A 16,603-nucleotide genomic window follows, 5' to 3' on the forward strand; every position below is an offset into this window, starting at 1 on the left:
TAAAAAAACAAAACAAACTTCAGCCATCAAAATGGCTAGAGAGCTATCATGCTAGCTCAGTCACGAGCCATTTGTCGAACTTGCTTAGAAACACACTAGCCTTTTTTGTTATTTATGGGCTCAAAGCAGATAGTCTGCACATGTTCCATGCCTGTCAGACTTGATTTGAGAATAATTTCAAACAAACTAAAAAAAACAAAAAAATAACATTAAATTCACATCTGACCCAATTTTAGATATAGTGTGACTTATATATATATAGAGTATAACTTGAAATGTTCCTCTTAACATTACTCCAATACCACATGCGTAACAGAGATGAATTATGTGCGTATATAGCTTAACCTATAGTGAACATAACCACAACTCCAGAAAGAATACTTGCTTTATAAATTCAGATACATGAATGTAGAGCGGGTTTAATGGCTTTAAGATTGTATGCCTCCTCTACATTTTAGGACAAAGCTCGTCTCTAAATTGCTGGTCTGTGCTATAGAAGAGGTTGTACATCTGTGATGGGTAGTTTGGGCACGACATGTAAAGGAATCGTTGCATGTGGAATCCATCACAACGAGGAAAAAAAAAAGCCACTCTTTTTCGGCGTGGGAGATTGTGTTTTTCTTACAGGAGTAACCTCCATTGTGTAGTACATGACATTTCATCACTGTGTATGGCGGTGTTTTATTAAACCGAACACGCACAAACAAACACGATTGAAAACCGGCATTGATTTGGTGGACTCTCTTGTGTGGTGACCTTGGCAGGCGCACAGTCACAAATGTCGACATTGTGGTGTGAGTATAGGCAGAATGTTGATGCAGACAATAAGAAGATTACGGCTTTTAGTGTCTGTACTTACCGATGTGTAGGACATCACTAGAGGACAGACTTGCACCAGGTCCCAAAACCTATTGTTCCACTTCATTCTTTTGAGTGGCAGTGCATGCATCAGGTTCCGCCACCGCAACTTTATCTTATTGGTCGTGTCTTGAGTCTGCATCTTCATCAGGACAGCACTATTGTAAAATTAACCAATGCACACCACCCTTCTCCTGAAATTAACTCATTAAATAGCCAATGAGTCAATTCACTGACTGACCATCCGATTAGCCAACTGACTTGACTAACCAACTAACTGTGCAACTATCGCTCTACCTTGCCAATTAGCTATTTTTGTCGAACTAATTTGTTAGCTAACTCATCCACTTGCTGGTTGACAGACCGGCGAGATCAAAATTGGCTGATGGACTAAAATGTGTCTGTCAATTAGCTTGCAGACTTACTGATGAACTCACCAAACATTTATAGCGTAACTCACTCACTCACTCACTCACTCACTCACTCACTCACTCACTCACTCACTCACCACCTGCAAAATAAGTGCATGATTGACTAAAAATGTAGCCATCTTATCAAAAAAACAGACTGTCTAACTGACCTGTGTGCTTACAAACTAAAAACGTAACTGACTCACTATAGCTAGGTGTAACCACTAGTGTGGAGACAACTTGCCACTTAGCCAATTAGCTACTTGGCTAATTAACAGATTGACTAACAATCAAACTGGCTTACTGACTTAAAAAAAATACCATCATGTCAATTAATACAAAAGACTGACTGAACACCCTGTTGGCTAACGATCCAACTGGTGGTGGCTTGGCTAGGTTGTATGGATTAAAAAAACAACAACAAACCCCCCCCCCAGGAATCACAGCAAACATGTCTACATTCACTCAGGAGAGAGTTGTGCGAGTGTGCTTTTTGGCACCGTGTGCTGTCGTCTCGGTGTGCTTTGACAGCTTGAGATTAATGGATCGAGCACCGTATCGCACATAACATCAATTCTGTCCTGCTTTTTCTTTCATTCCGAGTCACACTCCCTCATCATTCTCCACCTCTACAGCGCCCCCTCCCTCCCCTTCCCCTGGTCTCTGGCTGGTCCTTCTGCAAAAGGTATCTCGGATGCTGCTTGCGGCGCGCAGTTGCAGATCGCTATCGCCGTGACGGCAGCTTCCCCGTCCGACTGTCATTAGTTGGAGGTGGGGAGGGAGGGGACTGGACTGGACGGCGGTGTTCTGCAGAGGAGGCTGGGGGAAAGGTGGAGGACCAGAAGGGGGAGTCGGACAGATGGATGGAGCTCAGGAGACGGGATATTGCGTGGTTGACCTGAAGGAGCTGGGCAGCTGCCCCAGAGAGGAGCTGCCTCATGACACCGGTGAGCCTCCTGCATTGTTGTCGGTTTGTCTTGTCTTTTCGAACTCCACCTCCTCCACCCGTGCCGATTTCTCCTTATAACATCCGTTTGTTTGCGCCAGCGGCAGATTGCTCTCTAGCCTTGAACGCACATGCCATAGAGTGTGCGAGTGAGAGAGAAAGCGAAAGATACAGGTGGATACCCCAGAGAGTAAGAAAAAGAACTTCAAAAGAAACACATCGTACTTCTCAAGTAGGGGAGGGTGGTTCAGGAATACATTGTGGCATATAAAAGGGTGAAACATTTCCAGTCAGCGTCGATAAAATATTGGGAAATTTCCAGGTGTGTTTGGATAATTCCCACCAGTTTCTATGAAAGTTTTTGACACGGTTTTGTAGTCCTTCCATAAGTAACAAATGGACTCAAATTAGAATATAGCAAAACATGAAAAGGAGCTCCTCAACTCACATTCGCATAGTTCCTTTGGCAAAAAGAAGGCAGTAAAAGAGCACATTTTGTTTTTGAAACAACAGCTGTCGATTATTAACTCGGAAGAAGCCAAGTGCTCGATTCTCTGCATTCACACAACCACCAATATGCACACGTTGCTGTTTTTTTTCCCTGTAATAGTGCTCAGTATTGTTTTTGGTGGTTAGTTGGCAGAAGTTAGTTTTTATGCAGAACTGCTGACTGAATCAATAGTGAACTAGTTGTCCGTCCACGTACGGTTATAAATGTCCACCTGGAGGAGGAAATATGATAACCGGACTTTGAACCCGATGCTACTTATTGAGCCCGATTTCGCATTTAGATACATCGTACTCATGTTTGGCAATGCAGGATTGATCTCGGCAAATCCTCGTCCTGGAATTAAACAAGCTATGCCACATTCACATGCAAATGTTAATCATGTTAAAAACAATTGAACTGCGGTCCAAACTATGTGTATATTCAATCAGCGTTGGGCTTTATCTAAAAAAGGGGGTGGGGGAGTGCTCAGGTCATCATACAAACTAAACATTATTGAGCCTCGCTACGCCCTTCTAGTGCCACCATACTCATGTTGGGCAGTGCAGAAATGATCCAAACAATTCATAGTGGGTGTGTTGAACAAGATGCTTTGCGTTCATAGAACGGTACGGCACCTGTTTAAGTAGCAATTTAGTGTTTCGCCATGGGCTTGGAGTAAAAATCCAGAGTGGTATGTGTCAAAGTGTGAGGAAAGAGCGTACCGTGTCATTTTGGCTGGCCTGGTATTAACGCAAGTGGTTCCATCGAGAAAATGTTGTTTGATGTGCTGAGGTACGCGTCTTTGGCTGCGACTCCTCATATCTTGCCAGGTTGAACTATTAGAGCAATAAAGTATGACATCAGTCTTCCCATGTTTTAACGAATTAACTCATACAGCTTGCTCTGGGATTGAATAAGCGTATTTAAATGCAGTGGAGCTCCGCATACTCGCGGTTCAACTTTACCCAGATTTTCATGATTTACGGGCCGGTCCCTGTCCCATGAGAAAAGCGGGGGGGGGGGGGCGGTCTACTGTACTAGTCATTAGTTAGCTATCAAGCAATTTACTGACATTTTTGTGCATCACTGCAACCCATCTTGGTGACTAAAATACTGTTTTAATACTGCTAACAAATGAGTGCAACGCCACTTGATCTCCCTAAAGGGAAGCAAAATGTGCACAATCCCCTTGTTGCATTTATTTTTTTTGTCTTTTGTGTTAATTCACGAATGCACAATTAAATCCGTACACAGACATTTGCATTTACGCAATCCAAACCCATTTTGAACTTGAAGTGTGCGGGCGTGTGCGTTCACTCTGTCACATTTGCGGATGACGTGACAGATGTGGTCGCGGAGCGGTCACCCTGCTGTGCTGTGCTGTTCCTTCGTTTTTGTTTACCCGAGCGGAGCAAAGGGAAGTGCATAATTAGCATGTTGCGCACGAGAGACGGGCTTGACAGACCCCCATTATCGCTGGCAAGGTGACATAGTTTACCTCCTTCTCCTCCTCTAGGGTGACAGCACAGGGAAGCGGGTGACGCACGCTATTTTGAAAGGTGCAACCCAACGGCAATTTTACATACTTCTTACCATGACATTATGCTAATTTTCTGGGGGCTATTCATTGCAGAATGAGCCTGATGTTTGTCACGTGGTTGTTTTTACTAAATTAGCAAACTCGTTTTGGAAAACTACTTAAAAGTTATGTAACGAATCAACCATTTATAAATTTAGTGTATATCAATGTTTTTTTTTGTTTTTTTTTTTTTTTGCTTTACCGCTAGCTAGTTAGCCAATTGACTATTGACATCATTTCGTGCACCGCCTATCAAGAGTTACAAGACAATAAGACGGCAGCTTTCTCTTGCTACATGTGGTGAAATAATCCACAATTTTGTGGGATTTGTACTCGTGAGCGGTTTAAACAAGATGGGCGTCATCTCTCCTGTGGCGGTGTTTGTGGTCCGGTGAAAACGGCCGGCAACATCAAACATCGGTGGTGAGCCAGCCGCGCGCGCACGCACGCGCACTCACACGCACACAAGCGTGAATTATTAATATCATCTCCAAATCCAAAGTAAATAGCATTGGGAATATAAACAGGGCTTGTTCAGAGGCTTGGGCACTTCCATGTAATATGTATTCATGAAGAGGTTAAGGCAGGATATAGTCACAGGGAGGGCTTTATCAAAGCTCAATGGAAATTGCCTGTTGTTCTTATTGAGCCAGCAGTATACGCAAGTATTTTCTAAATATTTTTATTTTTTTGTGGAGTCAGGAATTTTCAGCATTTCTTTTGAGCTCATGCAGCTTTCACAACTTCTGCTAATAAATAACTCTGGCTAAACTTAACATTTAGAACCTGTCTCTCAGTTGAGCTTTAGCTCTTCAAAGTACTTCTTTGACACTTTCGTATTCAAACGGGGCTTTGGCGCCATCTTCATGCATCTTAGGGAGTATCGGAGCAAAAAAAGAAAAGGGCATAGAGTTTTTTCACTGAATTATTCGGGATATGTTGCACAGATGAAAACTGTGGATAGGAGTGTGACACTGGAACACAAACAAGTGCCATTTAATTTTTCCTGGTAAGAAGCAGGATTGCACAAAGGAATTTCTCTGTTTGTGTTTTGTTAGTATTGAATAACAGGCATGTCAAAAAGCAGCACTGTGATTATAATCGGATCAGAAAATGGTAGTCCACAGGAGAGTGGAACAAAAATCACTTTCCCAGTCTGCTCAGTACGATATGGCTAAAGCGACAATCGCACTAATCAAAGGAGAACAGATCACACACTGAGTCAGCTGTGTTCCACATTAATACAAAGAAACTTCACTTCCAGATGATCTTAAAAAATAAAAATAAAAAAATCCAAAGTTAATTAGGCAAAAGCAACATTCCTTTAAATCCCCCCAAAGTAGTGCAGGTTAAAGTAACGTCCAGCAAACGCGGACCGACCCACTTGGAGAGTCAATATTTTTTCTCCCGTGTACAATCGGTCACCGGATTTCATTGCTTTACAATTTTGCAAACATGCTGCTGAGATGGAGGAAAAAACCCTACTGAGGTTCAGGATGTCGGTGTGGGAATATATTTTGCGCACCAACCAATGGAGTACCGTGACATTCAACAATCTCATGTGAACAAAGGGGCTTCATTCACAGCACACTGCGGGAAGGTTTGATTGAAAGCACATACAGTATCATTTTAACCTGCTTTGAACAAGTTCATTTTTGGGCTCTCATGTCACCCTCCTGGACAATACTTTCTGAGAGCCACCCTTCTGCGATAATGAGAACTGCTTATCTCCCGTGAGGTAAAGGCCAAAAGCTCCAAGTGGGCTTCCGATGAATGGGAAGGAGGTTAAATGATGATCTGCAATGTCCCTCGGTGGCGTTCGTCGACCAAGACAGCCACCCGATCTTTCACACATTGTAATGAATTGCCCGCCTATGGTGCCACCTGCAGACGGGCCTTGATAGATGTTGCTGTTACTCCTCCAGCCCCGATGAAAAGTGCACTGCAGCAAGGCGATTCACACCTCATTTGCTTTTGGGACTCCCCGTGGGAGTCGCATCTGCATGTCGCCTGCTGCCTCACCGGACTCGTTAGCATATTCATAATGCCAGCGGATATCGATTGTGAGGAAGCGCACACCTGTGCCACTTGTCTCCCTGCACATCCGCGCCGTGTTTAGCTTTGTGATTGTCGCTGATTTAATTATTGTAATTAGGCATCATGCAATTTCCTTGGTCCAGTTGATCCCTAGCATGGAGTGTTCTTGTGCAGTGCAAAACTGCAAAATTGAGTCATCGTGGCCATGGTTACAGCAAGACCGCCATACAACCGTAAACGGTGTGAGAGTGAAAATAAGAGTAACATAAATCCCTCAAAGTTGGGCAGTTAAAAAAAAAAAAAATCTGCCACTGTTCATAAAAAGACTGCTGCAAATCCTTCAAAAGTTGCACATATTAAAATAAGACCATCTTCTAATTTGCCCAAAAGTTGCACTGGTGTAAATCAACTGAAGGGGTGCTGCTTAAAATAAGATAAGAAAACTTTTATTTGTCTCCCGATGGAGAAATTCGCAATTTAGAGCATCAATATTATGAAAGGAAGAAAGTAGAAAAACAAATTATTTGCGTGCACAAAATAAACTTAAAAATGAACTGTACACAGTACAAAATGCAATGTAAAATCTAAGATATAAGCATCTTATCTTATATATGCTGCATAAGGTGCCTGTGATATTAAAAATTTTAAAATATTTTAAAATGACCATAATCCCCCTAGAATTTGCACAGGTTAAAATAAGGCATCAGGAAAAATTCTAAAATCTTGTATGGACTGAAATAAGACGAATTAAATCCCTTCAAATTGTGCAGGTCAAAATAACACAAAGCTCCAATCGTTGCTCAGGTTAAAATAAGATGACCGCAAGCCGTGCGAAAGTTGCACAGGTCAAAACAAATGTCATGTAAAGAAAAACTAAAGCAGTACAGATTAAAATAAGACCGTGAGAAATAACCTAAAAGATGAGCGGGTTCAGGTAAAACGATTGGAAATCCCGGAGAATTACCTGTACAAGGGTGAAAATAAGACGACTCGTAATGCCTGAATGTTGCAGTGGTTAAAATTAGACTACCGGAAAGACTTCAATGATTGCATGGTTTAAATTTAAGTTGCTTTAAATAAGACGACCATAAAGTGATCATTTTGTAACGCTACAGTAAATCCCCACAAGACTGATGCGATTCGCTGAAAAGTAGCACGCGCCTGGCTCGCGTAAATCTCCCCGAATCTCTCCAACGTTCCAGTCATATTTTCCCTAAATGACTCCAAACTTGGCCTCGTTAAAATAAGCCCATCTGAAGTGGCCCAAAAATTCCACGGGCTAATATGAGACAACAGTTAATCCTCGAAATTGACACGTTAAAATAAAAGGGCGTAAATTGCGCTGACAATAAAAGACCGGTTGCCTGACACCGAACCGAGCTTCGATGGCGAATGTTTTGCACGCTTATAAAGGACTTTTCCTTTCATTTTGTGCCTGCAGTATTTTAAGCCGACAGAAACATGTCATTACAGATAGCGTTGTCGTTGGGCCTCCCCAAAAAAAACGCCCCAAATGATAGATGTAGACATTCATCGCAGATTATGCAAACACGCTGCAATCTTGGTGAGTGTCAGCGCGAGGCTTTCGAGTTATGTATTGTCCTCCTTTGGGGCATTGCGATGACGGCTGCAGGACCGACGACTCAGCCGTCACCGCCGCTGCATCTCATTCATCACGTTCACAGTCGGGCACACAAAGCGACACAGGAAACATCTGCAGTGGAAGGAGAATGGCCCAAAAAAGAAAAATCCTCTTACAGGACACCCTCAGACACAGACGACCTCACCATGCCTCATCGGCTCCACTAATGGACCGTGGGGTCTCAAATGTTTACCGAAGTGCAGTATGGGTTGGCCAAGTAACTTTGGATAACAATCATTTTGTACAATATGCGTATGCACACCGTTACAGAAGTAATGGAACAGTGGGGCCCGTTTGATTTATTTCTTACTGTGGAGTGAAAACATTTTGCTTTGACATCATAAGATGAATGTGACACAAGGGATGAATAGCTCATCTTGCATTTCCAAGGATTTATTGTACATCGGGGACTGAAACAGCTTGCGTTTGAACGCACCCATTTTTCAGACGCGCAAAAGTACTGGAATGGGCTTTGCGGCGAATATTGATGCTCAATTTCGGGTTCTCGGGTTCTCCCTGTGAAGACTGTGTTTGTAGTCGAGGTGTGCGAAATGTGAAAAGCTGTGCATGGGTGAATATTTTTGGAAAATGAAAAGTCAATCAGAAAACATCAGCCACAACTAATACAACTATTTGGAATCCGCTGACGAAAAAATAAATAAAGCACACGGTAAAGAAGTAACAGACGTCAAACAGGAAAACCAAGGAAAATGGCAGCTGTTGATGAAAACATTTTTGGAAGAAAGGCCCTAAAACAACTGTTAGTGACGTCGGTAACAGCCTCCAGAGGGGTGGAAGGGTGAAGGTCATCAACAAAGTACAGCATGAACTCAGAAGTGATCGGAAAGAATTTAACCCAAGTTCATCCCGCTGGCAAAAAGTGCAGAGCTTTCGATAGACCGTGTCGCTCCCCAGACCTAAACCCCAAGGAGCATCCATTTGACCTGCTAAAGAACAGAATGAAGGGAGTAACTACGACCAAAGCAGCAGTCTACACGACGACCAGAGTGAAGGTCATGAACAAGTACAGAATGAACTCGGGCTTCAGATAGTTTTGGAATTTTACTTTTTTAATATAGTTTAATTAATTTACGACAATAATTTGATTAGGTTCGAATTCTTTTGTTTTGAAATTTTTTTTTCGTTCCATTAGTCTTTCGTTTTTTTTTTTTTAGTTGTTTCTTGTGCATAAAACACGGCTTAAAAATTCTGTTTTTTTACATGCACACGGGCACTCGACTACGCAGACAGGCCAATTATCGATCCAAAGAAACTTTTTTTTTTTTTTTTTCTGTTGACTCTCGGCTTTCCAAGTTCGTCGCGATGCGGCGTGTGCTGCCGTTGTCGCGTTCGCGCCAGTGCTGATGAAACTTTGATAGGCGCCGATGACATGTTGAGCTGCGGCAGCCGAAAGCCCTTCAAGCTCGGAGGGCTGACACGCTGGCACATGTCAGGGATTGTCACTTAAAATTCAAATGTTTTTTTGGGAGACTTTTTTATTTTTTTTAATAACGGTTCCTTTGTCCACGATGCAGTGTGTCATGAACCCCCGCCTACAGTATGTATGTTTTTTTTTTTCCTGCTGAATTGCAGAGGCCTCATTCCCGCGTGCCAATTACGACAGCATTTTAATGGTGACATACATGCAATCATCTTCACACTTCTGGCGTCTTTTTAAAAAAAAATTTTTTTTTTTTTTAACCAAACCATCTGAAAAGCCATTTATTTTCAAGGTTAATGTTAAAGTTTAAAATGACATGGAAGTGCTTTGGAATCAATAGTGTGTAGTCCAGTTGCATTAAACTATTAATAAAGTCAACTACAAACATTTTGGAGCGGTTGTCAGTTCGTTCCGTTTTTTTTATGGGGATATTCAATATCTTTTTTTTTTTTTTTTTTTTTCCCCCCAGACTGCTACCAGTTGAAGTACTCATGATACCATTGAACCGATACCACTAGTAAATTTGATAATGAAACTATAGGTACATACTGTACATGTGCAAAAAAAGTAGGCAACAGGTGAGTGTAGCTCTGTGTTAGACACGAGCGTTATCTTGCCTCTACTCCGATCAACAGGAAATATAGACCTTATTGATGCATTAAATATCCTTCTCTTTTTCTCACTTGATTCAAGCAGGCAAAAAACGGGTTTTTTTTCTTCTTTCCTTTCAGGTGTTGCTCGCTTCTCCAAGATGGCGCAGGTGGCATTCAGCCTTGGTAAGGACCTTCAGTTTTTTTTTAACTAAATGAACACGCCGACATCATTTGTTGAGTGTCATTCAAATGCTGATTTATGCCATTTGGCCAAAAAAAATGTAAAAACGAAGCAATTTCTCAATTGGTCACATACAGTCTGACACTACTTTTGATTTGATCATTGAAGCACCAGGCCTTTGGAGGAGCCAACAAAGAATCACAAAGACAAACAAGGCAGAGAGAACACTGTTGATACGATGGCTAGCGGACGTCTGTGAACTTTGTTTTGTGTTTGGAGATGATCTCATTCATTTTTTATTGCACTCGACATGTCGTGAGTTCTATTTCAAGACGGTCCACAACGAAAATCTGAGCTGGAAACGTTGCTTGAAGAATGTTGGTTTACTTCTTACTAACCGGAAACTACCGTGTAAATTCCTCACCGATGTCTGGTGGACTGTTGTACTCAACTCTTTTGTAGTCACCGATACCTGGTACCGATACCACTGATGTTTTTCTTACTTGATATTTCCCCCAAATAATGATAGATCATTTTAAAGAGAGAACTGTTTATCCGAATGCAGCCTTTTTCCTTAAAATTTCCTGAAATTAATGACAATTTCAAATGATCTTTTTCTATATTTATATGTATTCTTACAGAAACTGCATCCTAATATCATCTTTCAGGCACATGTGCCTTTTGTTTGTGATCGTACAACGGCCACAAGAGGGCGGCTGACACTGGTATCGGCCACCAATGCGATTACTGTTCACTGACTAGAAGGCAAGGTATCTTCCGGATACCAATACCTGGTATCGGTACTCGCTGTATTGATCATTGTTGATCATTACAGCCAATTATGGAAACAAGCATGGTGTCTGTGTGGCCATGCACATTCGGGTTTGCGCAACTAAAGAAATCTATTTATTTATTTATTTATTTTTACGCTAATGCGATGAAACCGGAGTTTATCAGTGCAGGGTGTTTCTGAAACTTTTTCTATTTTGTTGTTGATTTTTAAATTTTTTAAATTTTTTTTTTTTTTTTTTTTTTTTGCGTCATGGACTTGAAACAGAAAAATAGACATACTGTGACAGCCCAGCATGGAAACAAATAAAACCGATTGAACTTGAATGTAATTGTTGTAAATAGTGGGAGCCTGATGAATCTTTTCAATGAGACAGTCTGATCTTGGAACACGGCGATCCATGGAACGTAACGTTATGTGTCGTAAGTCTTACAATAGAAAACCTAACTTTGCAGCCGACCCAAATAGCATTTTACAAAGTAACTGTTCAATAATTTTTCGTCGATACATTGACTTAGATGAAGTTTATCACATTTCATCACAAAGGTATCTCCAAAAGGTACATGCTTTTTCTTGCATCTTAGCTGTACATACATGCTTGTATGTGCTGTACTCAAACCACTGTGTCGCCGCACCCAAAATGCAACTTTGCAGCAAAGCGGACTGCAGCAAGCCTATAATCCACTTTCACTTCAAAGCAGAGTCACCTCTCATCATATAGAATGTTTCTGTCATTCCTTTCAGGCACGCACTTGGCATTTCCGTTGTTAGCATTCATCCACACCAGTCGTAATATGCATTTACACTGAGATTTCAGTGGAAAATCCTGGGGAGCCGAACACGACGTGGGCAGTTTGGGGAGTGGTCCAGCAGCTTTCGAACCAGTACAAGCATCATTCCAATTATTGTTTATTTATTTTTGTTGTTGTCTTCGTTTCCTTCAAGTCGGGTGGGCTTTTCTTGTGTTAAATGAGCCCATTGTGATAAGCTAATTAGTGTCTCTTCATATTACAATAAAAACCTGATTGCTTTGTTCAGATTAGCGAGTGAGAAGCTGTGGCGGCCCCCCCCGAGGTGGCACGCTGAAGGTCATAACAACCGAGAGTGGAAATGTGTACGCATTGTTTAGCAATGTGATACAATAAAAAGTAGTCCAACTTGAGTGACGCGTTACTCTTGAATGCAATTTTTTGAGAAAGTCGTCATATTTTTGAGATTTGTATTTAGAATAAATAGGAAACGGTTACACCTAGGGACAATTTACAGTCTTGCATTACCCTGCCATGCATGTTTTTGGAATGTGGGAGGGACAGTAGTACCCGGATAAAACCCAGGCGGGCACGGGGAGAACATGAAAACTCCATACCGGATGGCCGTCGCAAACCCTGCACCTCTGCACTGTGTACATTTTTCAAGAGGAAAATTGATTTGATCCCTAAAGTTATGTAATTTAAAAATGTTTTAGGAAAAAACATTTAAAGGAAGAAAATTGATTTTTTTTGTAGTCTTTTTTTAACTCACAAAAAGTTCTACATTTTCAAGTATTTATAAAATATTTTTTCGATAAATTAAGACGGGCAATATTTTTTTCCGGGGTAAAAGTAGTCCTCGTTGCAAAAGTCCTTTTGAAAAAAATGTGTAGTATAAAAAGCAGTTGAGATAAAAACCGTGGCAAGTTCAGCCCTACATTTTAAGACGTAATGAGCCCATTTTTTCAAGAAACAAAAAGCCCATTCTTTTTCACACTCGGATCAAACGTACAGCTGATTTGTGATCACGAGAAAAGAGAAAAAACCCCCCCACCGTATTTGCTTGTCATGCAAATAAATCCTTCAAACAAAAAATTCACTTTCACGGTTTCAGGCCGAGCAGAGTAGGTAGCCTCAAGACAAGAGTGACTTTGGCAAGGAAAGCGGAAGAGTTTTTAATGCATTCGTCATTGCCTCATCTTGGTTGTGATGGCATCAGCCGGTTGTCCTTCAGTTCAGCGGATGCACCGTTTGATTCCTTGTACCTTGAAATGAAAGGCCGACAGGAATGAGGGACAGCATCATAAACGTACCACTTCGCTGCCAGAGCACTTTGTTGGCTTCTGTTGTCGTCAGCCTTTGAAGCAATCCAATTTTTATTATTATTATTATGAGTATTATTATTCTCCTCCAGACTGTGTTTTGTCCAAACAAATGTTGGGCCCACACTGAAATGAAAGAAAATCACATTAGTCAGATTAGCTTTAATATTTTGTGACTTTTTATCCCACGGAAAAAGCTTCTTTTTTGTTGTTGTTTTTGAGGGATAATAACATTTCAGAAACATGAACATTTTAGGGAAATATTTGTTTTTTTGGGAAAAGTCGTCTTTTTTTTTTAGGAAAAGTATGTTTTCACAGAAGTCCCATCTCCCAGAAAAAAAAAGTACTTTTTTAATGCATAGTTTTTAAAAAGTCTTATTTTAGTCAGGAAAAAAAATACATTCACGTACACCTTTAGAAGAAAAGAAGGCCTATACGATGATCAATTGAGGAAAACTGTTTTATTTTTGCAAAAATAAAAACATGAATTCCACCTCTTCCCGTTTTGAACTTCACAGGTGTGTTTTGCCTTAATTAAAAAAAAGTTTTTTTTTAAGTCGACTCATACCTTGTATCAAAGCACTTGACAAGGGATTTCTTTGGGCCATAATTCTGTCACTACGCAAATCAGTCGTCGAGGCGCCACCGTCTTGCATTTTGCAAAGACCAAAAGATGTGGACTCAAGCCAAAGGCTTTTAATTCAAATACAGACCTACAGTTTTTCTCTATAGGAAAATCATACAAACACAAATGTGACATATCTAAGTAACACAACTGTGTGTCTCTGCCCATGTGTAGCATGCAATGACCTGCTGACTTCAGGCCCAGACGGAACGCCCAATACGGTGGTCCACGTAGCTGTGGCGGACCCTCGTAAGGATCGCCTGGTCTCCCGCGCCTGCACGGAGATAGTTCAGGTAACTGCTCTTATTTTGTTGGAGTTTTCCAATTCCAGCCAGTAGTGCTACACAACACGTGGAAGTTGAAATGACCAGTAGCAACTAGAACAGGACAGGATAGGACAGACACATTGAGCCAGGCAGCGTTACACCTTAGTAATTAGTAGTAAATAAGTCAGGACAGGACAAGACAGGAGAATTGAGGGAGTGTTATTGGTATGTGGCGGGAGTGGTTATGCACACGGGCTGAACAATTTTGAAAAATAATCAAACTGTCCCCCCCGGCTCAATATAATGATTGCCGTTTAATATTCAAACATTTTTGTTTTCGAACAAAAACAAGCAATAAACGAAACTGTATTACAATAAACCTGATTTATAATGCCTAATGATGGGTCTTGTAGGTTAGACGTACACTAAAATAAGTGTCCACACCACTATTCCAATTTGGAGTCTTCACGAGTTGAAAATTGCATTCCGTCACATTGTGATGTCAATTCAAATTCAATTCATTGTTCATCCCTCCTATGCACTGCTCCTTTTCATACCGGTGGGCTCGACAGCGTGTCTACACTGGGTAGCAGCTGGCCCACTTGAGACACACACAAAATAGACTCAGACTGGAGTTATGTTCCCGCTAATCCACTAAAACAACCATCTCATTCAAAGCTGTGTTACGGCTGTCCCCCCACCCACTGCCACACTCCTGTCAAGGAATAGTGTGTGTGTGTGTGTGTGTGTGTGTGTGTGCGCGCGCGCGCGCTGGAAAGACAGGATGTGGTAGGATACTGAGTGCTCACTCTGCAGACACTCTTCTCAGTGCCATTTGGACTTCATGGCTGCGAGTGTGGACTCGCAGACAGTATGGACTGTTTTGGATTTCCAGGCAGGGTAGGTCCACTCATCCTTTCAATCAAATGCTCGGACTCGCGCGTTTTTATTAGCGAGTGAGAACTCTGAGGCAACACTCAAGCGTTCGGTTCCTTGAAGAAGTCGACTGTGATTGAAATGCTGTTAGGATGAGCAGAGATTGTTTGTTTGGTCTTGGAAGTAAACACACCTTGTCTGAGAATTGCACTACAGTATTCGGGATCGGGAGAGTCGTGCACCGTTTTTCTTTACTTCCAATTTGGGGCACTGGTGGACCTCCAACAGCAGGTTTTTCTTAAAGGAAACGATGGAACTAGAAATAAGTGGAACCGGCGCCATCATAAAAAATTTATTACTCTACTGATAATTCTGGACTGGCATCCAAAGATAAAAGTCATACAATTGTAAAGATAGGTTCACTGCTGTGTAATTGTAAAACTCGAATTATGATTGCATTTGAAACAAAGTCCAATGAATAATCCCCAACGATTGTAGTCCTGCTTGTGATTGCCAAATATATTTTCATGCGTATAGTTCATAATCGTCTCGAATTTGACCGTTATGTCTATTTGCCGTCCTGTTCCTGTCGACAATTTTTAATAACTCGTAAAGTAATCCGGGACTGAGCCCTGCCGCGAAACCAAGAAAATATTTGTTACCTACCGAAAAATGCCCCAAACACTTTCATCAAGCTCTTCTTACCACCTTACCATTCAAAATGTTGAACAACCCGAGTGAAAATTGGCTCCTCCCTGACATACAAAGCTTGTCTCTGTCGAGATGGATCACTTCAACCTGCTTCCTTGATATCAATTCCTTGGCAGAGCCCCACGAAGTCCGCCGAGCAACAAGTGCCCGCACTAATTATTTTCCACATAAGACCCCCCCCCCCCCCCCCCACTGCTTATAGTGCCATTTAACTTATGAGGCAGGAGATTTTTGTGAGCTTGTGTGGCCGTGAGTGAAAGCGTATATTTGAAGGCGAGGCCAAGTGCCACTGCGTGTGCGTGCGTGTGTGTGTGTGTAGATTCCCAGCATGTCTCCTCCCAGCAGCTGCTTTCGGTTTTGCCGCCACACACGAATGGCTTTTTGCGACCAATGCATTATGTGGTCCTCTCACTACATGATGTGAAGGTTTCATTTGGAAGATCAATGTTGGGACCTACAAGGTGCTATTTGCCTCCTTAGCTCTTTTGTCTTCTCCTTTTATCACATGGCGGGGTCAGTCAAAAGGGAATGTGACAGGGTTTTATTCCCATCATAGTTGGGGACCATGAATGTTCTCTTGCTGCAGCTGTTTAAAGAAGGGGGGGGGGGGGGGATATAAAAGATCAGTTACACTAAGCCCCAAAGGTGGGAGGAAGTCAGAGATGCACATGTCAGAAGCCTCAAGTCTTAACCTTCAAGTTTTCAGCAAGTCTGAAGTTACCGTGGCAAAAAATGGAGCATGGGAAGTCATTGAATTTGTCATTTTTGGGGGGGTTCAGCGAGTCATAAATCAAACTCATATAATCTTGCTCAGTCATGAAATACGATGAATATAAAGTCGACACCCCCAACCCCTTCCCTTGATCAAATGTGAGGTTTTTGTGAGCGGTATAAATTAAACCAACTGGAATCTTTTTCAACTTGTTTCCACCATTAACGTGACCTACAAATACGCTGCAAAACTCACAAAGGGGGGAAAATGAAAATGCAGTCTAAACACTTGTATTTTATTTTTTGTGATACAAGTGTACGTCAATGTACGAGATTCCAGACATACGAGCGGTTGTTCAACTGATGTGTTTATTTA

The 16,603-nt window shown here is 41.7% G+C and overlaps 1 protein-coding gene across 4 annotated transcripts in view; it reads left to right on the forward strand.

Annotated features, from left to right (window-relative positions):
• The first annotated feature begins 2,079 nt into the window (after positions 1-2,079).
• The window catches only part of inpp4b (inositol polyphosphate-4-phosphatase type II B), a 108,614-nt gene continuing 94,090 nt past the window's right edge, over positions 2,080-16,603 (forward strand). Inside the window, exons 1-3 of one of the 4 annotated variants that reach the window (XM_086121212.1) lie at positions 2,080-2,215; positions 10,135-10,179; positions 13,838-13,956. In XM_086121212.1, coding sequence (XP_085977338.1) covers positions 2,128-2,215; positions 10,135-10,179; positions 13,838-13,956 — 252 coding nt within the window. In that variant the 5' untranslated portion in view covers positions 2,080-2,127. Of the gene's footprint in view, positions 2,216-10,134; positions 10,180-13,837; positions 13,957-14,734; positions 14,830-16,603 lie in introns of those variants that run through there. The other 3 variants (XM_086121214.1, XM_086121213.1, XM_086121215.1) reach the window with 3 other exon arrangements.

The sequence above is a fragment of the Hippocampus guttulatus genome, chromosome 9 (assembly GCF_054856545.1).
Source record: "Hippocampus guttulatus isolate MCC_2025c chromosome 9, RoL_Hgut_1.0, whole genome shotgun sequence".
NCBI lineage: Eukaryota > Metazoa > Chordata > Actinopteri > Syngnathiformes > Syngnathidae > Hippocampus > Hippocampus guttulatus.